At 44.0% G+C, this 24,497-nt stretch overlaps 1 protein-coding gene and 1 non-coding gene across 3 annotated transcripts; both read right to left on the reverse strand.

The window, feature by feature from the left end:
- Positions 1–2,965: 2,965 nt before the first annotated feature.
- On the reverse strand, positions 2,966–23,753 carry SCAMP1 (secretory carrier membrane protein 1). Of its 2 annotated transcripts, none has more exons than XM_072137846.1 (9): positions 23,595–23,753; positions 13,022–13,099; positions 11,152–11,253; positions 10,389–10,500; positions 9,236–9,364; positions 7,482–7,641; positions 5,138–5,239; positions 4,839–4,956; positions 2,966–4,414 (listed from the first exon to the last, which is right to left on the reverse strand). In XM_072137846.1, the coding sequence occupies exons 1-9, from the start codon at positions 23,649–23,651 to the stop codon at positions 4,250–4,252; spliced, it is 1,023 nt and encodes a 340-aa protein (XP_071993947.1). In that variant the 5' UTR covers positions 23,652–23,753; the 3' UTR covers positions 2,966–4,249. The 2 variants fall into 2 exon arrangements, with proteins under 2 accessions (XP_071993947.1, XP_071993956.1); XM_072137855.1 differs by lacking the exon at positions 23,595–23,753 and adding an exon at positions 17,347–17,507.
- On the reverse strand, positions 9,424–9,528 carry LOC140087582 (U6 spliceosomal RNA). The gene has a single exon (XR_011850015.1). It is a non-coding gene; the product is annotated as a U6 spliceosomal RNA (small nuclear RNA).
- Positions 23,754–24,497: the final 744 nt, after the last annotated feature.

Below are 24,497 nucleotides of genomic sequence, written 5' to 3' on the forward strand. Positions count from 1 at the left end.
CTAGTTCTGGAGCCTGTTCACTGTGTGTAACCACAGCTCCCAAATTTGCCCGTCCGGCAGTAAAAATCTAGAATTCGGACATATGGGAAAATGTTTCCATAGAGGCAGCAGTACACAATCCTTCTCCAAGACGTACCCTACCCACAGGTTATCTGAGGCAGCCTCCATAGAGCACTAGAAGAACTTTTACAGGTCCTAGCACAAGACCCAGTGTCCAAAATTTCAGATTCCGCTCAAGATATTGGATCATCACGTGGTTCCGCCGCACACAGACCATAACACGTGTTGGTAAATATTAACTTTATTCTATGACACTCTGTGTTAATACAATAAATATACAAAACATCTGAACTACTCAGACATGCGACACAGAGTGGGGGAAGGGCCGGGGGGGAGAAGGTTTGTACAGGGCGATGGTTTATTTATCGGTGATTGGAGAGAGCAAATATTAGTCATTTACAAAATATACAAACATCCTTCAGATAAATAAAATTCCAAGCGTTTACAATACGGGAATATTGTAGCGTGCCGACATTCCAGTGTTTAGATTTCATCACATTGTAGTCGATTAAAAGAAGACACGCAGCGAGCCCCAAAACGGCAGAGGCCATATTGTCTTATATCCCTGGGATAGTGATTGGTGGTACCAGGTACAACATGGCCCCTGCCGCTGTGTGCGACCAAATGGACCTCTGTAATGTATACGGAGAATGACAACATAGTGCAGGAAACATCTTCCGACCCCAAGTATCCATAGTGGAGTGCAGAATGTAGTGTCGCTATGGAGGAGTGTCGCTCTCGTGTGTCAGATTGCTAATGGTTTACTAGACTTTCATGCATTATGGAAGGTGCAGCGATTCCATGGCAGATGACACACACACAACCGAATGAGCCTGGAGTATAACCCACTGTACGTGATGCCTCGTCCACCATGCAATGCATTACAATGCATTAGACGGATCATTACATGGTATAGGTGGCATCGTTCTCTATTGGGCCCACCGATTCAATAGGGACTCTTCAGTATCCATTAAAACAGATCTGATGCGTCCTAGGAGAGAAGTATTCAATAACCCTACACCAGATATCATTACTGGGAAATGATAAAATCTATGAGTTTAACAATCCATTGTAGATGCTCCGTCATTGTGTATCAATATAAAATAACATGGGAAGCAGATTACCCACAAGATTTCCATCCAGAACCTCAACTAAGAGCTCGTTCAGACCGGAGCTTATGATGTCCGTATGCTATCAGGTTTTTTTTTGTGGATGGCATAATGACCCATTGATACCTATGGGTGTGTTCACACATACAGTTTTTAGCAAATGTGCAGACAGCGAGAAAAAAAATTGCAGCATGCACTTTTTTTCCCTCACATGCAGACCACGGACCTCCATAGAAGTCAATGGATCCACAAAAAGTTAAAAAAAAAATGGGGATTTTAAATGGGGAATACAAAAACACACAAACCCTCAATAAGCTGCACAAAATACTGAAAAAAACCCCAACCCTGCACATTTGCTTCCAGTTACTGCACAGCGCCAGATGTTTAGATACATTGCATCCTGTAATTGCCCGAAGGTTCGGTTTCTAACATCACATCGGTTTCACGTGCACTTCCCTAGAGATCTATGAGGATACCCCCTGAAACTCCAAATCTAGGTTGAGGTTTATGGGAGGAGTTTTAAGTTTCCCTCCCAATTACAGTAGGTTTAAGTTTCCCTTTAAAGGTTCAGTAGGTACTTACAGTAAAAGGCCCAACTCTGCCAAGATTACTCAAGCTGTGACCAGGATGAAACTGTGGTTGGGAGACAGACCCAATAAAACTGAAGAGCATGCGCCTGCACCTCCGTGCATGGGTTATCCTACCTTGTTACACATACTTTGCATAGTTGTTTAATGGATTTGCGATGACTAAGAAAAAAATTAAAATTGTAACTTCATAAGATTTCATGCATCTGAATACACTGCGAGTGGGGGCTTACCTCTGCCGCAGGACGCTCTATACGGATGCATTCCTCCTGACGTACGTTAAAGGGGAGGTCCGAACTTTACATAGTGTTTTTCTTCATTTACATATTTCTAAAATCACATTCGACCCAAGGATCCTGTGTAAGTCAGGATGCTAAAAATACATATGGTGCGATTATAACTGCTAAAACAGGCTCTGTAACAGAGCGACACTTCTAATGGCCATTGCCATAATCTCCTAATTCTATCTATCTGCTGGCAATGCCCATACACAATACACCGGGCTGGAGTGAAGACTAAACTACTTCAGTGACACCTATATTGTGACTTTCAATTCATGTTGGGACGCAGTTTATGCGTCGCATAGCAAATATTAATACAACGGTAAAGGTTAGGGTTTAGGATAACCCTAGTTTACACCTCCGCTCCTTCACTAGGAAGGACCTGCCTGTCTGAAGCTACAGCTGGACACTTCTGATATGACCTGCCAGCATGTATAGGTCCTTGCAGGGCTGCCCATGGAGTCTTATCCCTGCATATCACATGAACGAGCCTAATGCACATGTTAAAAAGGGAGTAGGGCTCATATTTAAAGGAAATCTACCATCAAAATGAAGCAGGATAAACCAGGGGCACTTACTCATAGATACAGGCACTGTGACCCTGATAATCATCCTATAATTGTTATCCATTGTCTCCTTCCTTCTAAAATAAAGTTTTAAAATGATGCTAATGTGGGAAGGGGGAGTGATCTGTGAAGCTACTGCATGGAGGGGGACTGGTAACACCACCAAACTCACAGACTCGTTAGTATAGAAGGAAGCAAATCTAAGAAGATTACCAGTCACAGTGCCTGGATCTATTAGTAAGTGTCCCTGGTTTATCATGCTTGATGTTGACGGTAGATTTCCTTAAAGAAAAAAAAACTATCCAGGCATTACCACCCTTCATCTTGTCCTTCCCCTTGGTCCTATTTTGTTTTCCATACTACAAATAAAACATATATAAAATCAATCTTTCGCTCCTTACTACCTGATCTGGCTGAAGCAGAAGACGTCCACCTTGGCCTAGATAGAATTGACCCATTTGCAGAACATTCTAAAGGCCAAATACAAACAGCGGGGGAAACTATATTTGTCTATTTGACCAGGTTTAGCGTTCCAATAAGTCATTGGTCAGCGTCAGATGTAAACATTCAGCTCCTTAAAGGATATTTGTCAGTAGAGGACCCCTTTAGGCAAGATAAAAGTCACAGAATTTCTCCTAACACAGATAAAACCAGAGGAAGATACAAAGTCTGAGAACATAATTGGACTGTCAGGGGTAGTTCAGATGGCAAATACATGATTTACACATTAGGAAATAGTCTTGGCTACCATTAAAGACTGTTTCAATGCATACATTTGGAAAAAATTTACTTCCACTAGAAGTTACTTAAAAAAAAAATAATAATCCAAGCGAAAAGAACAATGCACTGCATTAAATAACAAAACGGCAAAAGATGTAAATGTTTCAGAAGACATCACAAAACACACAAAAACACAAAGGCTATGAAGAAATCCAGCACACACACTGATACCTCTTCTCTTACTTTACTCGGCCCCAATGGACCTTACACCTTGACGGAGGACAATCCAGGTCCCACATCTGATCCATCCGATTAGATACGTCCACAGCAAGAAAGGATTAAAACTTCAGTATCAAATTAAAGTACCATTTGTGCATCATATTTAAAAATGCACAGAAAAAAAAAGACACCAACTACTTACTCTGTGCAAGTATGGATAGAAGTCTAATAACCGAGTGCACACGGAGAGACTAAAAAAGTACCAACAAAAAGTGTATCCTAAAATACATAAAAATGTGCACTTTGAGCATTGAGAGTACTTTCTCCTTTTAGAACCTCGAGAGGATCCCGGTCTAGTTACGCCATATCACAATAAAATTACACCCCACCTCCCACCCGCAGCAGTTATTTAGATAGGACTTGGGTCCGAGCATCTAGAGCTCAGGGATAGGAAAGGGTTAAAGGGAGAGAATTGTACAAGAGACCCAGTAACAGCATCATTATTTCACCATGCACAACCCAATAGCCCCATCACGTGCCAGGGGGAACCTTCTCTACTCCTGGCACAGAGCGGGCTGAATGTAACAGATACACATGGCAAGTGCAATTTAAAAGTCTTTAGTGGGTTTTTGCGAACACGGCTGGAGGAATAGAGCGTGACTGAAGAAGAGATGACGGTGGTAATGGCTGACTTCAGCAGGGTCCCTTTACATCTGGTTACCCTTGAAAGCATTCTGGGCGGCGCTGCTGGCAGCTGTGGAGGCCGCATTGGCCGCAGCAGTCTGCACCGTTTTGTTAGACATTACGCCTGTAGCAAACTCCTGCTGCGCCTTCTCAAAGCTCGCCCCTGTCGTCCGGTATAGCCCATGCACCTGAGAGACACAAAGAAACTAAGTTAACGGGCCAGGGAATAATAGGAGATTTCCTTACATAAGACATTGCAGGCAATATCATTACTGAGGAGGATGTATACCATACTGAACGCAGGTAAATTGCTATAATTTCTCCCTCTATTTCTTTATCACCCCCTAGCCATTATGGGATTAAAATGCTGCATCCTGCCATGACTGAAGTTCTATTAAGCCATATACAGGAAACTAAAATATAATAGAAATTAAGCAACAACATGGAGAAAAGGAGATTTTAGCTATTGCCTGCACATATAACACTGCTTGTAATACATAATATAAGTGGGGGAACTGAGGTCACAAATCTTAAGACGGCCATATACAAGTCCATTTATAGGATATAAAGCACAACGTATACCGGTATACTGTACCCACCAGATGCGCTTACCTTTTTAAACATAGCTAGCGATACTACTGCAGACGCTGTGAAGAGGGCGGCAATGAGAATCATCATAATCCCCACAGGGATACTCTGATTGAGCGCAGTTAGTGCAGAAATCCAACCACTGCAAATACAACAAGCGGGATTATTCCACGAGTCACTACTGGATTACTAACCTGATAGCTAACACTATTACAGTAGTGAATAAGCACATAACATCATTTACGGCATTCCCCCTGCTGGTTATCTATATGTTCTGCACCAGGTCACCAATAAACATCACTAATCGACAGGATGACACTTACCAGTTCCCCCAACCTTTAAATCCTGCAGCTTGTAGAACGTGAACTGCAAACTGACAGATGTACACAAAGAAGAACACAAAGAAGCGGAAGGAGCTGTCACTCCTGCAAAGACAAGCGATATGTAAGTATCACATGGGGCAGGAAACCTTTGGGAAAGCAATTATCCATCTGTATCATTGAAAGTTGCAGAATATTCCAATATACTTTCTATATTAATTTCTAGGTCTCCGCTTGCCATCATCCTATAGAAAGCTTCATTGTTAAAGTGGTTGTCCACTTTCAGCAAATAATCCATAATGTTTGTGTAATGTAAAGTTATGTAATTTCTGTATCAATTTTTTAGATCTCTGCTTGCTGTCCTTCAATGGTCCTGTGATGGACACGCAGGTGCACAAGCAGTTAGTGTCCCACGAGAGTAATCAGAGCCGTATAATAATGATGGCTTGTGCACCTGCATGCTCATTACAGGACAGATTTCTATCCACTGGAAATAAACATGGAAGCTTCCTTCTTCTGACAGAAAGCAGAGATCTTGAAAACCGTGAGTAAGGCCTCTTTCACACTTGCGTTGCAGATCACGTCAGAGTCTGATCAGGGTGAGATCAGGGTTTGGTCAGTGAAAAACGCACATTTTTCATCAGAGTTCAATCAGTTTTCAGTGTCAGTTTTTCATGCGCGTTTTCAACGCAATTGCAATGCGTTTTTCATGCGCAGGTAATGCGCGTGAAAGGACTCAGGACTGAGCTCTATCTTTTCTATGGCAATTGATGCGTGAAAAACGCATTGCACTTGCAAGTGTCTCAGAGTGCAATGCGTTTTTGATGCATGTATGGTGCGTGTGTGTGCGTGAAAAAAAAATGCAAGTCTGAAAAGACCCATTGATTACAATGGGTCAGAGTGCAATGCAAGTTCTGCGCATCAAAAGCACGCGCAGAAAACGTGCATGAAAAACGCAAGTGTGAAAGGGGCCTAAGTATATTGGAAAACTGAATAACTTTTCCTTACACAAATCATATCAATTCCAATATCCTGATAGCAAGCAGAGATCTAGTGAGCAATTGATACAAAATTATGAAACTTTTCAGGTCCGATTCTGATTCTTTATGGACTGATTCTAAGGCTTGTTTCAGACAAGCACCTTCGGACCAAATGGTCGTCACATTCAGGGTGCAGTCACACGTTCAGTTTTTCAGATGCCATTTTGAAGCCAAAAGCAGGTGTGGATGATAATGGGTTGAAACAAATAATGGAAAGGTGCTGCTCCTCCTACTTTTGCTCCATTCCAGGTTTGGGCATCAAAAACTGCATCTGAAAAACTGAACGTGTGACTGCACCCTTAAGGGACTGAACACTGACACCAATCAAAGGAGGGCACCGAGATTTCTACCTATATTAGACATTATTGGCTTATTCAAAATATTGGTGTTTACTGAAATAAAGCATTGCATTAGCCTCATTAAAATGGTGAGCACTGAAATGGATGACTTTGGGGTGAGTGAAGTAGCATCTCAGTAGAAGGCATCTTCTGTACAGCCATCTAATTAGCTACATTTACTTAACCAAACAAGCCTTTATACCTCGGCAGATTACACACCAAGCCTTTAGAGTATATATATATTTGCAGACTGTCTAACACAATGTATATGGATGTGTGCCATGTGATAATGCATGAAATATATACAGTGCAATTGCCAAGAAGAGAATGTGTTTCCAGTTACCATGAAGCGTGCCGTCTGTGTGCCATACATACAGAGCTGGAGATTGTCTGCCCTAACAAGTGTTACACAAGGAAGCAGACGATTTATAGGAAGGAGGTCGGAGGAGACACACACTTGGCAGAGTTTACAGTAAGAGCTTAGATGAAAGAAAATATATTTCCCCTTTTAATACTAAAATGTACAGAATCGAGCTCCCCATCCCTTATGTGTATCCCCCTCGCTTCCCTGCCCCCCTGTTCTAGTGTTTCCTCGTTTTTCGCTTTTTTCTTTGCCGACCATCTGTACTTGGCAATGGCTACTCTGATTGAGATGGCATTCTGGGGTTTATAGTCCAATGTTTTATGTTGCGGTCCCTTTCCCCTGTATACAATGAATATACGATCCATACTGTACCTGATCCTGCGCGATCAGTCATATACTGCAATCATTTACTTGTACTTCTTTTTGTGTTTACCCCTAATAAATGTTGATTATACATAAAATGTACAGAATCTGCTTGGCGTCTCAAACATGTACCACAGCCTCACAGAGTAATGACAATGTTAGTCAAAACTAAAAGTTGTAAAATTTGACCCAACAGAAAAGAATGACCTGAAGATGAACAAGCGGCACCTGATGTGACTTACCTGAAGGCTCCATACAGTGGTCGGTACCAGCAGACAAAGGAACACGGGGTGAAAAGCAAGAACCACAGGATGGCAAGTCCAAAGTCTACACCTCGACCTGTATCGACGCAGAACCACGCCAGACAGCCAAAGATATTTACAAACAAGGTGACTGTATGGACTGCAGGAAAGAAGGAGAGAGTCATTAGACACTAAAGTATTAACATTTTTTTAAAGGGTTGTTCACTTTCGCCAAAGAATTGATATTTTTTGTGTAATGTAAAGTTACACAATTTTCCAATATCCTTTCCATATAAATTCCTCAGTTTTCAAGAGCTCTGCTTGCTGTTCTGCAACACAAGTTTACTTACCGTGGATAAAAAAAACAGCACCTGGTCCTGTGATGTCACACTGCTCGTCTCGTTATAATGCACAGCTCTGATTACTCTATGTAATACTAATGAGTGACATCACATGTCCAGGGACAGATTTCTAGCCGCAGGAAGTGATCAATGAAGCTTCCTATAGAATGACAGCAAGCAGAGATCTATCAAACCATGAAGAATTGATACAGAAAAAAAAACTAAGAAAATTGCAAAACTATATCAATTATTTGCTGAAGGTGGACAGCCCCTTTAAATCCTGTTATGAGCGCCCTCATGCATTTTTGTATCTGTTCTCATTTCATACAAATCATGCCCGCCCTGAATTCTACAGCTACATTTTTGGAGTCGCTTGAAAGCTAAAAACTGGCATAGGCACAACCGTGTGCTGTAGCTCGGGCAGGAATCCTCAGTGCCATGACCATCTAACACATTTCACCCCACTTTAGGATACAAATTCAGAAATGCAAAAAGTTTCTGTAGGATATCTATTTTTATGGCCTGTTTATGTCATATCATTATAATCACTGACAGACACAGTCAAGCTCATGACAGAGTATGCAAGAAATTTGTAGAACATTGAATAACTTGTAACAATTAATCTAGAGAGTAGTTACAGAATATCCAGGGGTAAACCATGAATGCCCATTCTTGCAGAGGGGATTCCAAAGTTCACTTGTGCTCTGCCGCTCTAGTTGAGCCTAAAGCTCCATGGCATAATTATTAAGGGGGCTGTGACGAAATAACAAAACTTAGAGCTGTAGACCACAGAGTGACCACATCGCAGAGGAGAAGAATCCAAGCATCAAGTGAGATATGATGCAAGGAATCCCTTCCCATGCCGCCGACTATAGTATTTTCACTTCCTACAATGAACCTCCTCCTCTGGGCTTAGTACGGCTGCTCAACCCCATTCCTTTAAATACGGACGAGCTGTACAGATGTCACTGGCCTGTGATTTGTAAGCAGCAAGGTTGACATGTTTCAGAAGCCCAGACAATCTCAAACTGGCTAAAGCGGCAGATCTATGACCACTGACCTAGCAGTCCTGTGGGACCTGTTATATCACTGGCCACAGATTAGTTGAACTCTCTGAGCCAAGCTACATTTCCTTTTAATACATTTTTGTTTAACTTAATAAAAAAAGAAACCAATAGAAATATCTAGAAACACAAAGTGTTTTATCCCAATGTGGAAGTCAATACAACATGATATTCCCCTTGGTGCGCTGCTCAATTGTCCGATCTCCTGGAGCAATTCTGCTTACAACAATATATTGCGGAGCAGTGTAAAATACCTCTCAGCCAGAAACCCTCTTACAATAACACGTTCTCCATTGTTTCACAAGAGATTTGTTTGCAGGTTTCCGTTACATGTGAATACAGAACTTACACATCCATAGATAGTACATTATCTTTACAGTTTTCTGAAATTCCACAGGAATATCCACTGAGAAATCTTGGTAAAAACAGGGACCAACAGGAAAATTTCCTGGTAGGGGGGGCCAATTGTTCTTTCTTCCTGTAAAATCAACAAACAAGAAGTTATTTACCATCTGGTGAGCAAGAATTCATGTCTTCACGGACATAAAGCATAGAATTTGTGTATCATCCTTACGCGGGGGCCATGCTAATCTTCTCTGTATAGTTCCAACTTTAGTATATGAGGTGCTGAAGCCGGAGCACGGAGACGCGATGCCCAGCTGCCAGGGATGCCAATTATGCACGCCCTCGCCACCTCCCTCTCGGACTGATAATAAAGGGTCATCTGGGAGACTTATCGACCAGTCCATAAGGACCACCGGGTGGTTTGGTGTTCCAAATAACCCTGACATGTTCAAGACTTGTTTAAAGGTAACATCAGACTCATAGCTTTAGAGTCACTGTAATGATGAAGCGAGCTAGCATTTTTAATATAAAGTGTATTCAAACCATACACACTATAGGTGCCATTAATCATTAGGAAGGTATCTTGCTCCAATTTAAAGTCTTTAAATCAAAAACTGTGCTGCAACTTTTTTTTGTAATTTTTCGAAGGCAATGAAAAAGTCAAAAGATAAGTCTTCCACCCTGTCCATTCTTAAAGGCATCTACCACCAGGATGAAGGTTTGTAAACCAAGCACACTTACATGCTGGTGTGTTCCCCCTCTTATTTTTTTTGCACTTCTTTTAGCTTCATAGGGACCTTGTTACCACAAAAAAAAAAGATTTTAAAAATTATGCACATGAACCTGAGGATCTCCAGCTCCAAAGAAGTAAACAGATCCTTGAGCACCTCAGGCTCATTTGAATAATTTTTTAAAACCTTTATTTCTTAAAAATAAGTGTATAAGAAGCTATGAGAAGAGCGGAAACTGCCATAAGGTGGACACACTATACATGTAAGTGTACTTGGTTTACAATCCTTCATCCTGGTGGGGTAAATGTCCTTTAAGAGCCACTCCAAGTCCTTCTGGTAGAGCCATAAAATGTCTTTTTCTGGCAAGTGATACTCAGGGCAGAAATAGCCAGTTACCTTACATGCACATACACAAGCCATACTCGCCTCCAGGCTGGTTCAGACTCTGAATCTCTCGCTCCCTGCGGTCTAGTTCTGCCGCTTTCCTCTCTAGTTCTTCCTGGCGTTTCAGAAGCTCGGCCTGCGCTATAGCGTGGTCCTTATGAAAAATGGAAGAATGACATTTAAACAGAATGCAAATTGTTCTTTCCATGTTTCCCAATTACAACTTAAAATAGATCGGCCCTTAAAGAAATGTAAAGTTCAGTTGATTTTATACAGATAATAGCTCCAAGAAGTTTCCAGAATATAACTCATTAGTTCATCTTCCTTCTGATCCAAGTGTTACAGCAATTTTTTGCACTCGCCATCATTACCTGTACAGACTTTTGTTAACATGTGACCTTCATACATAACACGTCAATAATAGTGCAAGACATGCGACACATACGATGGGCTGCTTCAGGTGGCACTTCCTACCAAGTATTGTGTCACTTCCTACCAAATGTTTGCCGTTTTAGCTACAGCCCATTCTCTTGAAAGGGACAGACTTTCCGACTACACGACAATGTAAGTTGGGTTTTGGCACCTGCGCTTTTATTATAGATACAGGGGATTCATAAAAAATACCTCTGCAGGTGGGTCACTACCTTGGCCATCACAGGGAAGAGCTCTGGTAATCAGACTAGTTATTGTCCATCCTTTATAATTTGAGCACTGCTTTTGTTTTTCTTTCTAATACAGACTAGAAGCGCCAAAATATTCTTTTAGAGTGAGGTTTTCATTGATTGTCATTTCTCACCATACCAACCTTTGCAATCTGTGTGTAAGCTGGAGGTTCCTCTGTTGGCTTCATTATGGCCGGCTGTGTGCTAGGAGCGGACGTAGGCATTTTTACTTTTGCTGGTGGCGGCTGAGGGAATGATGGGGAAAAAAGGTGATTAAAAATTATGTTAATTGACAATTCAATATATAGATTTATAAATTCACACCCTATTCAATGTATTATAAGATTATGTTGCAGGGCACACCTGTAGCAAGAGATCACTGTCTGTCTGCGGATAGGACACTATACTTTAGCCCAGGGGTCAGGAACCTTTTTGGCTGAGAGAGCCATGAACGCCACATATTTTAAAATGTTATTCCGGAAGAACCGTACAATATGCACATGTCCCCGAGGAGATAGGTAGTCTCAGTGTCATGGGTGCCCCTGCAATCTACGTCTCAGATCGCAGGCACACCCGTGCCCCTCTCTGTGGCAACGCCCCTTTCCGAGCTCACTCACGTCTCCATGTGACTGCTACCGTCCTGGCTGCGCGCACGCGCCAGCACTCGCAGGTTTAAAGGGCCAGCGCTCTGCTGATTGGGGCTACCCACTTTCTTGGTTCCCCGCTGGATCTTAGTTCTTCATGGATATGAGGAAGCTTCCGTTGACCTCGGACCTGTTCCTGATCTGCCAGCCTTGACCTCTTGCTCCGTCCCCTACCTCGCATCTTTGCCACCTGCCTTGACCGCCTGCCTGTTCCTGAACACAAGACTTTCTAGTGATCCTGTACCTCAACCTTGGCTGCCACCGCAGACAAGTCGTGCCTGTGGAACGACCAGGTGGTACCTTACTGCAGCAAGACCATCCTACTTTGCGGCGGGCTCTGGTGAAGACCAGGTGCCACTTAGATTCCGGTCCAAGGTGTCTGCTTACATCATCGTCCATGGCGGTCCAGGGGGTTCACTACTCCAAATCCTGACACCCACCACAAGCCTCGCAGTAGATAGATAGGTAGCCCCAGCACATACCCCCAGTAAATAGGTAGTCCCACAGCACATGCCCCCAAGAAAATAGGTAGCCACAGCACATGCCTCCCAGTAGATAGGTAGCCCCAGCATATACCCCCAGTAGATAGGTAATAAAAAATGAATATTCACTTCCCAGCACTCCCTGCAGCCAGCTCCCCATTGCTCCCACGCTCTTATCTTTGACCCAGGCTTAGACGATAGCGGCGATGGCACCTGGGCCGTACAAAGGATGTAGGCAGCGGTAACATCGCTGCCTGTGTCCAGTAATAATTCTAAGAGACACACATGAGCCATCAATATTTATTAAAGATCTGCCTGAGAGCCAGATGCAGCCAACAAAAGAGCCATATCTGGCTCCCGAGCCATAGGTTCCCTACCCCTGCTTTAGCCCCTTCTGCTTTATAATATGCTGTTTGCAATTCAAAGTGTGTCAGAGCAAAAAAAGCTGAGCAGATAGTTTGTAGTGTCCTATCTGCAGGCAGCATGTTATACAGTAGAAAGAGCTGAGCAGATTGTACAGTGTCCTATATGCAGGCAGCATGTTATACAGCAGGAAGAGCTGAGCAGATTGTACATAGTGTCCCATCTGTTGCTGGCATGTTAGAGAGCAGGAGTAGCAGAACAAATTGTACATAGTGTCCTATCTGCAGACAGCATGTTATAGAGCAGGAGTAGCAGAACAGATAGGACACTATGTACAATCTGCTCAGCTCTTCCTGCTGTATAACATGCTGGCTGCAGATAGGACACTATGTACAATCTGCAGGCAGCATGTTATATAGTAGGAGCTGAGCAGACTAGTCCGTCATAATCAAAAATGGCAAGGACTAAAAAACCTCTTGCACACTTTTTTTAATAGCCAAATATAAAATACTTAAAATACTTACCGTTTTAGAGTCTGAGAAGGGGTTATATTCTTCTAGCCCGGGGGGTACATTTCTGGTCACCTGTGTGACCGATGGATCCTGAAGACATAAAAACAAGATTTTGTTACAATCCAATCAATGCAGTTATGACAGCAGCTAGATCTATTAGCCTGTGTGGGCTTAATGAACTGACACACCACACAAGTATCGATAGCCCAGACTTCTCTTCCAGAAGTAGCTGCACAGAGCAGCTAGTGTGACCTGAGTGAAGTTGGCCCCCCCACCTTGTTCAAATCAAACATAATTGGTGTCAAACGTTTGTGCTACGTTTGTGCTGGTTTGTGCAGCAGAAATTTTTGTTTGTGCCGCTATCGTTTTCGAGATTTTAATGAAAGTTTCCAGAGGTCATCAGAGGTCAACCAGCCCCCCCACATTGCCCAAATCAAACAAAACTGATGCCGAACAATTCTGCTACGTTTGTGCTGCGCAAATTTTTGTTTGTGCTGCTTTTGTTTTGAATATATAAACAAAAAATGAAAGTTCAAAAGTTCAAGCAGCCCCCCCACATTAACCGAATCAAACAAAACTGGTGTCAAACGTTAGTGCTACGTTTGTTCTGGTTTGTGCAGCAAAAATTTTTGTTTGTGCTGCTATAATTTTTAAGGTATGTTCAGGTGTTTGAGGTGTTTAGGATGAACTGGTAAAAAACAAACCTAGTGACACTTCCCTGGTTTGATCACCAGGGGGAGCTAGCAAACACATTGTACTTTGGAAGAAATGAACTCTGATGACCTCTGCAAAAAAGTATGAATATATTAAAAATGATAGCGGCACAAATGAAAATATTTGCTGCACAAACCAGCACAAACGTAGCACTAACGTTTGACACCAGTTTTGTTTGATTCGGTTAATGTGGGGGGGCTGGCTGAACTTTTGAACTTTCATTTTTTGTTCATATATTCAAAACAAAAGCAGCACAAACAAAAATTTGAGCAGCACAAACCAGCACAAACGTAGCAGAATTGTTTGGTCCCAGTTTTGTTTGATTTGGGCAAAGTGGGGGGGCTGGTTGACCTCTGATGACCTCTGGAAACTTTCATTAAAATCTTAAAAACGATAGCGGCACAAACGAAAATTTCTGCTGCACAAACCAGCACAAACGTTTGACACCAATTTTGTTTGATTTGAACAAGGTGGGGGGGCCAACTTCACTCAGATGCTAGTGTGGTCATAGTAGTCAGCCAAGATTTCTACGGAAAGTGCAGATTTATAGAATTTTTTACATCAGCTGCTTTGCAAACACAACTTCTCATCTTCCAATGCACTTCACCTTTGGGGAGGTTTTGAGATTCTTGCAGATTTGGGTACAAGTTCTGATACAACTAATCCTTGCCTGCTGAACTCAAACTTGCTGGACACTAAAGTTACATTGACATGTAAGATGTATATTTCACCATCATACCATGTAAAGGCAAAGACTAGAGATGAGCGGACCTAATTTTCGTATTCAGGGCTTGGCCTCGCAACTCATTTTTTGGATTGGCGGCTGAACAGCCAATCCGGCAAATTGGAGTCCTTAGCAACTAGCCACGGGTCTGCTCATCTCTAGTAAAGACCCAAGATCTGAGAGATCATGGGAAGTACAATATGCCTGAAGCCCCTCCATCAATCACATCTTATCACATAAACATTGTATGTATTGCAGGATCTGGCATCACACAGCCGGAGCCCTGAGCTTGTAGCCGCTAAAAAGGTGTTTCCCATGGATTATTTATACACAAGATTGCACCAGTTCATGGGCATGTAAGACACATCAACAAGTGCAATCCCAAACCTACATAGAGCAAGGGAACCCCATGACCCCCATCCATCATGTTACTACAGCTGGGGACTTCTCTAGAATTGGAGATGTATCTTTCCATACAGAAGGGAAGGGGACTCCCTGGTACCCATGTTCATGCAGGGTCTGACACACCTATTCATTAGGAGGACCCTTCAAATCCCCCAACACTGCAACCAGGACCCCTGGTGTTATTACTAATACTTGGAGGTGGTTTGCACATATTGTTGTATGGTTGTGCAGTTGCCATAGACGGTCTATCTATCCTTACATGGAGGGCACATAAGATGCCCTGGCCAGGTGCCAGTTTCCACGCACGGTCACTGGTCTCATGTCTCACCTGGATGGCAACACAAGCTCAAATATCCGTGCAGGTTTATATGAGGCGCTGCGCCCGACATCTACAGAGCAGCACCCACATATATTTTGCATCTAAATCACATTGATGGTTATGTTATAAAGAATTGTTTCCCTTAAATCCCTTCCTCATCCAGTCCCTTGATGGATAAGTGTCTTTTTTCAACCGTATAAACTATGTAACCATATGCACAGGCAATGGAAAACCCCTCCTGCTGTCATCATCAAAAGCAGCCTGGCAGGAGAAAACCTAAAACTAAAGTAAGTGGAAAACTGCCGTGTATTTACCTTTCCCGGTGATAGGACAATGTAGGATATAACACAGAGGTTACACTACACATAATATACATCTATAATGTGCAGTCACACATACCAATGTTTCTTGCACCAGGGACCCAGCGCCCTCATCTCCCCCATCACCCGCTGATCCCGGCAGTGACATCTGTCCTCCCATCGCCCTGTATGATGGCACCCAACCGGTGCCATGGGAGATGCTCAGCTCACTGCTGCCGCTGCACTGCCAGCGCTTGGCAAGATACAGAAGCTCAATGACAGGGCGATGACCCCCTCCCCCCTGTATCTACAGGAGCACAGCATTACAGGTACCTGGCCCTGGCTCAATCCCACCACCATACTAAAGCTGCCTGTCCACACCATATCACAAACGGAAAAGACAAAAGGAAGGGTAATGCCATTTTTAAGACATACATTTCCAGGAGGAATATCAGAGTTACGCCTGGTGTGAAAGAGAGAGATAAGTACAGTATAGGGTATTGGTGATTTTTATAACCCTGGGTCCCATATTAATAAAAAAAATTACAATACTTTAAAATTTATTGCAAAGGTTGCATGCTGCCTCTCCTGTAGCTTAAAGGAAATCTACCATCAAAATCCATCATGATTAACCAGGGACACTTACTCATAGATCCAGGCACCGGGACTGTGGTGATCTTCTTATATTGGTTATCCATGTCCTCCTTTCTAAAATAAACTTTTCTAATTATCTTAATGAGCCAGAAAAGCTCCGTGGGTGTTACAAAAGCCCCTTTGTGCTGTGGCTTCACAGGCCACTACACTGTGCAGGAGGACTTTCCCCTCCCAGTGTGGGAAATTACATCAAGCAGAAGGGAAAAGTACTAAGGGAGCAGGGGAGGGTGGTGGTCAAACAGGCCTCTGGCAGTGGCTTCATAAGAGCCCATCCATGTTACAGCATCATCCCTCCCTCTGCTCCATCAGCAATTCCCCCTCCTCCTGCCTGATGGAATCTCACACAAGGAGAATCAGCCTGTGAATCTACAGCAAGGAGGGGCTCTGGTTCATTAGCATCATTTTAGCAGTTGATTTTGGAAGGAAAGAGGCCATGGATAACAAATATAAGCAGATTACCACACACAGGGGGCCTGGATCTTTGAGTAAGTGTCCCTGGTTTATCATCATGGATATTCATGGCAGATTTTCTTTAAAGACCAAAATCAAGCAGAATCAAGCCTGAATAACAGCAGTAAACACTGGATGCCAGTCAAAACAAAAATTGATATAAAAAGATCCCGGATGGATCCATCAATTTCATGGAGAAAAAAAGTGCTTGGATGTAAACAATGTAACAAACCTGCTACACAGTCCGCATGTAACAACGGCAATGTCTTATTCACGTTCCACCACTTCTGAATATTTATGCAGAGGCGCTCTTTTCTTATAGCGATAGATAAGATAAATTTATTACACATCCTACAGATGCAGAAAACAGGGGCTGCTGTCACTTTAAGAGCCGTGGACTACGCCAATCTGTCCGGTCACTGCCGGAAAGCTTCTTAGTGTTGGGTTACTAATAACCGGTGACTGACAGCCCCATAATACAGTGAATAATAGAAATAACACTCCAGTAACCAGTGAGGGTTCCTGCCTGATCATTATTACTAGGTAAGACGTCAGCACTGCCGGGTATAGCACAGCCAGGCTCACGCACTGCAGTCACAGCGGATCTGCACCTGCACATTTTGCTTTTGCAGCAATGAAACTGAAACGGATCCAAAAATTCCACGTCTGCATTAATCTTGCTCTATGCCGGGGGATTTTTCCAGGATTGTAATGTTGATGATGTATAATGCCAGGTCAGCGAACAAGCATAGGTAAAATAATTTGTACATACGGACTGGAGCATGCTCCCGATTGTATCCCCATCTCCGGGGGGGTGGACTGATAGAGGATCCAGGGTCTCCGCTGTCTCAGGCCTGTGTTAATCACTTCACCAGGGTGCAGCCTGGTTTACACATCAATGCTGCCAGCTATCCTCCCTCTCCGATAAGAAAGCCAGATGACGCTGAATAATCCAGGGATCACATGGTCTCGGATACAGAAAGAGGTGTACGTAGGCAACACTGAAGCTTCCCATACACAGACCAATCATCTGATGTGCATGGGGTCCTACCGATTCTCCCCAAATGTCAGGGAAGACGAGGATTAGGTACCAGTTTCTCTACTGTCTGATACATAGGAGGTGTCTGAAAGCAGCCTGTCCTTGTCTCTACATTCAGAAAATTAGCATTCTCAGGTTTTTACTTTATACAAAATGATAAAGTTGGCCAAACAGAACAGGAATTATAAGGGGGAAATGGGTAAAACATCAAAATCCATCATGAGAAACCAGGGACACTTAGGCCTGTTACACATGAATGTGTGTATCCCGTGTATACGTGCTGTACGGTAGCACAATCCCACAGGCTGCACACACAGCAGAGGATACGATCCCCTACATCAGAGATGGCGAAACCTTTTGGAGACTGAGTGTCCAAGCTACAGCCAAAACCCACTTATATGTCACAAAGTGTCAATATGACAATTTAAGCAGTAACTTATTGATCCCAGCTGTATCACAGGTTTTAATCGAATTGGTGTTTTGAGTTCACCAAAACAATAGAAAGATGGAGAGATTTGGATTGTAGCTTCCCTCCAGGGTCTCCTGAAGTGGAAGAATCAGGGGACCCAGAGCAGGAGCTCATATGACAATCCATCTCTATCCACACCTTTTTGCTCCTTCTGTAGCCCTGGCAGCCAAGGATGTAACTTTAAAATGGCGCTAAACATGGAGCGTCCTGAGATGTATTGGACCACAGCCTTGAGTCATATCTTGGGGTGAAGGCCTGGGTGCCCACAGAAAGGGCTCCGAGTGCCACCTCTGGTTCGCCACCACTGCCATACATTATATAGAAATACAATGCAGGGACGTTCCCTTCACCGGCCGAACAGCCCCGCCGATACTGTACTAACTATTACATTCCGGGGGGGCTGCTTGGCCGGCAAAGGGAGCGTCCTTGCATTATATTTCTATATAATGTAGGGACTCCTGTGATCTGTGTGAGACCTGTGGGATCAGACCACCATATGCATGTATACAAGGGCCGTCCTGCTGCAACGCAAACAAGCGCTGGTTCCTGATCAGCTTCTCTACACTATGGATAAAGCTGGAAGAACGTGGAAAGGCTCGCAAATGAGCTTGGTTCAAGAAACTCGCTCGGTGCACTTCCAAGGTTCCACTTATGCATTACCGAGTCCACCAGTACACTACAGGCGCTCCATTCATACCTGCACTATTATCAGAAGTCCTGAGGTAAAACTGTTCCCAATCAAAGCTCAGCTTTCATTTTATAAACAGCTGTGGAAAAATGAAAGCTGAGCTCTCACATTTATGGTGTTGTGTGATCAATGAAAACAGTGAGGTGATCTGCTAATCATTACGGTCCAGGTTCCCGGAATAGTGATTATGTCCAGACAGTATGATGCCCCGGACTACAAAATGAATATAAGAGCGGCGTCAGGGGGGTATGCAGGGTGCACCACTGTTAATAGTCTTAGGATAAGCCACCAATCTGGAGGGAAACGGATCAGCTAAACAGAGCAAATGTGCAATATCCAGCACAGCGACTTCCATGACAATAGCATGTAGTGCTGAACATACACTGCCTCCACCTACCCCTGGTCCCTCAGCACTTCCCCCTCCCTCCGCCTGATGTAATCTCACACAGAAGTGGAAATTCTCTTGAACAGTGTAACAGCCTGGAAATCTGCAGCATGGAGGGGCTTGGCGACGTCCACTGGTTGCTGCGCTGCATGTGTATTAGGTTATATAAAAGAATGACAGGTTCAGTTATACCCGTCTCAAAACGCACCTCAGACCTAGCCTGAGCACATACACTAGACTGGCATTTTTACCATGTTTTTGTGTTGCTTTCTATCCTCGGAGTACGTGGGTAGCACTGTAAGTGCACAGCATCCCCGTCATACCTTTAAATAGATGTGTACACTGAGGAAACTACACAGAAAAAAAAAAATCTATAAAAAGCTCTGCCCACACACAGAACAGAAGATGTCTGGTTGTATTTTTATAATCCTTTTCTAGAAGATTCCTCCCGCGTGTACCTGAACACGTCCGAATCTCCCCCACTGACTAGACATCCTTATACTCGCTGACCATATAGACCTCCATATACAGTAAAGGTACAGAATTATACAGGACAGGAATGTAAGAGCTGATTATACAGAAGCAGATTAAAAGAAATCTACCATCAGAATCCATCATGATAAACCAGGGACACTTACCCCTAGATCCAGGCACCGGGACTGTGGTAATCTTCTTATATTTCCAATTCATGGCCTCCTTCTTAAATAAACTTTTAAAATTATGCTAAAGAGCCAGAAGGGCTCTGTTAGCAAAGCCCCTCCTTGTTGAAGCTTCACAGACCATTGCACTATGCAGGAGCACCCCACCCCCTCCCCCTGTGTGAGATAACATCAGGCAGAGGGAGCAGGGGGAGGCTAGCGGCTTGTGAAGCTACAGCACAGAGGGGCTCTGGTAAGGCCCTGGCCAGATATCTTCAGGCTCATGATGAAAATTTTAAAAGCTAATCTTAAAAAAATCTTTAAAAGTTAAGGAAGGAGGCCATGGATAACAAATATAAGACGATTACCACAGTCCCGGTGCCTGGATCTATGAGTAATGTCCCTGGTTTGTCTTGATGGATGTGAATGGTAGATTTCCTTTTAATATCCATTTAATATCACTCTTGATACTGGGTGCGGAGCTGGGTACAGGCACCATACGCCAGATAACGGGCAGGAATAACACAAGGAAGGTCAAAACACAACACAAATATAAGAGATCAATGAATGGCAGTATCACGGGGATCGCTGCTTTTGAAACTCATTTCGGAAAAGGGAATAGGAAAAAAAAAGGTTTTGTCAATGATTCCTTATTACTATTTACAAGATCTGTGCCTGCGATCAGGAATTGGAAAGTTTTCCCAAGTAAAATAAAAGACTGCAATCCTGTGCCGGCATTTGGATACAATATATCAGTACATTCTAGTAGAACAAACCCATTAGAGGATTGTGTACCCTAAATACAAGTGTAACAAACCCACATCTGTGAGAAGTTTTGGAAAGACAACTTCCAGAAATGAAAAGGGGTAATAGGGTTACCCTGCAGGGGCCACACAATGGACTGGACTGTGTATTACTAGCTATTTACCATGGGCTGCATATAGCTCTGTCTGTGCATGTACAGTATAACAGGTACCTGCCATGCTATCACTGCTGTGTGTATTCAGCTTTCATGTCTGAGCTCTCTGCAGAGTAAACCTGCAGTGCAAACAATCCGGCTAAGAGACGCAACGCCAAAGGCTCCAATATTGTGTCAATCACTGCAAGATCACAAGGAGGCGCTGGAAGTTTTATTTCACCATTACATACCTATAGGTGCCCACCAGTAGCATAGCATACAACCTATAGATGAACTTCAGTTTATAATGAAAGTTGGTACAAAGCAAATGGAAGCTCAACCCAGGTCACGGACCACGGCAGAGATTAATCTGCAAATCATTGCTTTAAAAGGAAATTTAACATCAAAATCACAGTCACTCATTAATACACGGCCATGGTAATCTTCTTATATTTGTTATCCGTGGCCTCTTCCTTTTAAACTCAACTTTGAAAAGTATGCTAATGAGCCAGAAGAGCTCCAGGGTGTTACTAGAGACTCCCTGTGCTCTAGCTTCACAGGCTATTACACCGCCTGCCCCTCCCTCTTGTTGCTGTAATCAAACAGTGGAAGGGGTAGTCCTCCACAACAGTGTAACAGCTTGTGAATCTGAAACATGCTTGTTAAAACCCCCACTTCTGGCTCATTAGCATCATTTTTAACACGGGTACTTATTGAATCACCCTTGTATACCTGACTATTGGCTGAAGCGACAGCCAAACATATCAGAAGCACAAACCCATCTACAGGACATAACAGATGAATACAAGGTCCTGTGTCTCCCATCTAATGAATAATGTGTGACACCAGACCTGCACGTAACCCAATACAAGCAGAATCATCCACAAGCCCAGCTCACGTGTCACTGAGGTTACACAAATATCCATATAGCCGGAGGCCGGAGTATTCCTACTGGCGCTGCTGAAAATTATCTTAAGATGTTGTATCAAAAGTACTTAATAAAGTTTTAGATTACTGTATATACTTGTGTATGAGCCGAGATTGTCACCACAATTTTTGTGCTGTAGTGAATACATATCCTGCGGAATTACAGCTTCATGCATTCCCCAGACATTCCGGATTGTGTGAGGTCAGTATAAAGACCTGATCTTATCACCAGGGGCGTAACATAAGAGGGGTGCAGAGGGTGAGGCTCGGAGGCTTCATAGGGTGTCACTTTCCCATATGAGAAGACCAGTACTATAAACCATACATTATAGTCGGGGGGCGCCACAGACTTTGCACTGGGGCCCTGCAGATTCAAGTTATGCCACTGCTTAGCACATGATCAGAACACCGCTGCAGAGATCTTGCTCCTCAAAAATGGGTGTTCATAGAGGAGATGTAATATTACAGGCTGGTCATGGAGGCCTGGATGGCTCAGGTCTGGTACATCTCTCATGGAGTCACTGGCAGGTTGGAAAACACAAGCCGTGATCTCATTAGTTGACGTGATTAGTTATTGGCAGCAAGGTCCAGGCCATTGTCATCTATCATTCTGTGCAATAAGACGAGGTCTGCCGCACATTGTCACAGTGATCAATCCCCAGCGCAGGAGTCCTGCACAATCTGCAAGGAGTTCTGTACTGCCCGGATGCCATATAGGAACATGGTAAAGCAGGATCACTACGCAGAGTGTGCACTGTCCCCGGCGCTGTGACAGTGCGCTGCGTGCGTATTACCCCTGCGCTGTGACCTCGCTGCGTGCGTATTACCCCTGCGCTGTGACCTCGCTGCGTGCGTATTACCCCTGCGCTGTGACCTCGCTGCGTGCGTATTACCCCTGCGCTGTGACCTCGCTGCGTGCATTATCCCTGCGCTGTGACCTCGCTGCGTGCATTATCCCTGCGCTGTGACCTCGCTGCGTGCATTATCCCTGCGCTGTGACCTCGCTGCGTGCATTATCCCTGCGCTGTGACCTCGCTGCGTGCATTATCCCTGCGCTGTGACCTCGCTGCGTGCATTATCCCTGCGCTGTGACCTCGCTGCGTGCATTATCCCTGCGCTGTGACATCACTGCGTGCATTATCCCTGCGCTGTGACATCACTGTGTGCATTATCCCTGCGCTGTGACCTCGCTGCGTGCATTATCCCTGCGCTGTGACCTCGCTGCGTGCATTATCCCTGCGCTGTGACATCGCTGCGTGCATTATCCCTGCGCTGTGACATCGCTGCGTGCATTATCCCTGCACTGTGACATCACTGTGTGCATTATCCCTGTACTGTGACATCACTGTGTGCATTATCCCTGTACTGTGACATCACAGTGTGCATTATCCCTGTACTGTGACATCAGTGTGTGTATTATCCCTGTACTGTGACATCAGTGTGTGTATTATCCCTGTACTGTGACATCACAGCGTGCTTTATCCCTGTACTGTGACATCACTGTGTGTATTATCCCTGTACTGTGACATCACTGTGTGTATTATCCCTATACAGTGACATCACTGTGTGTATTATCCCTATACAGTGACATCGCTGTGTGCATTATCCCTGTACTGTGACATCACTGTGTGTAGTATCCCTGTACTGTAACATATTGGAATACTTTGCTGACAAAAATCATCTCCAGCTCTCCATGTTCTGCACTTGCCCCTGTGGTGCTGTGAGCCCTATAGGTACTGATGCAGGACTGCCCTCATACAGATGTGCAGTGTGTGTGTAGTCCCTGGTATACATCTGTGGAGGAGACACAATGCACAGCCATACGCAGAGCCTCCCCATCACAGCAGAGCGGGAGATACCATTACACATCGGGGGAGGGGGTGGGGAGGGGGGGAGCGATACACACCCGCACAACAGGGAGCTGCCAATGAATGGTACACATCCATCACCTCAGTAACCGTTCACACGCAGCTCACCTTAAACGGATTGTTGAGGTCCGGATCAGCAAACGGATTGCTATCGAAGTCGGACATGGCGGTGGCCGGTCACGGGCAGCTCCCGGAGCACGGAGCCGCACGAACCGTTATCCTAAACAGGGAAATGGCCGCTCCGGACGTGACGTCACTACCTCATACACGTAACCGAGGTAGCTGCCTCAGCCGGGGTGTTCTCCAGCCCCGCCCCCGGCATCACGTGGTCGGCAGAATAGAGGAGGGGCTGCCCGTGCTGGGGGATTACCCGAGTAGTTAGAGGGAAGACTATTCAATGCTATGGAAAACCTGCAACAGGAGGAAAGTTTCTGACATGATGGTGCTTTACGTTTATTGGATATCACATCACAAACTTTACTACATGCTTTCACCTTGTTTGTGCTCCCCCCCACCCCCTGACACACTTAGGCTAAGTTCACACTACCGTCTGCATATCCCTACTCTATCTCTGTTTAAAAAAAAAAGATGATAAATAAAGGTAGATAATAATTCCCTTTATTTATACAGCGCCTATATATTACACAGCGCTGCACAGAACTTGCCAGTTTGGTCCCTGTCCCCAAGGGGCTCACAATCTAACCAACCTACCAGTATGTTTTGGAGTGTGGGATGAAACCAGAGGACCCGGAGGAAACCCATGCAAACATGGAGAGAACATACAAACTCTTTGCAGATGTTGATCCCAGGTCCCCAACGTTGCAAGGCAGAACCCACTCAGCCACCATGCTAAACTGTCAGTAACTCATGAAATAGTGTTCGCTTATTTAACTTATACCCTAACGTTTCTTGCTTTAAAAAAAGACACTTGTCTTTCAGTTAGTATCAGTTTTTTTTTTTTAAGAATCAGTTTTTTAAATTACACTTTATTTTCAATACATCGATCTAAAG

This window comes from Engystomops pustulosus, chromosome 1 (genome assembly GCF_040894005.1).
Source record: "Engystomops pustulosus chromosome 1, aEngPut4.maternal, whole genome shotgun sequence".
NCBI lineage: Eukaryota > Metazoa > Chordata > Amphibia > Anura > Leptodactylidae > Engystomops > Engystomops pustulosus.

Excerpts from the sequence above, each read along its gene's own strand:
- SCAMP1 (XM_072137846.1), bottom strand. The coding sequence starts at position 23,651 with ATGTCCGACTTCGATAGCAATCCGTTTGCTGATCCGGACCTCAACAAT. Across the intron at positions 13,100-23,594 it reads ACCTCAACAATCCGTTTAAG|GATCCATCGGTCACACAGGT; the intron begins GTGAGCTGCGTG and ends TTATGTCTTCAG. Across the intron at positions 9,365-10,388 it reads GAGTCTGAACCAGCCTGGAG|GAAGAAAGAACAATTGGCCC; the intron begins GCGAGTATGGCT and ends TTGATTTTACAG.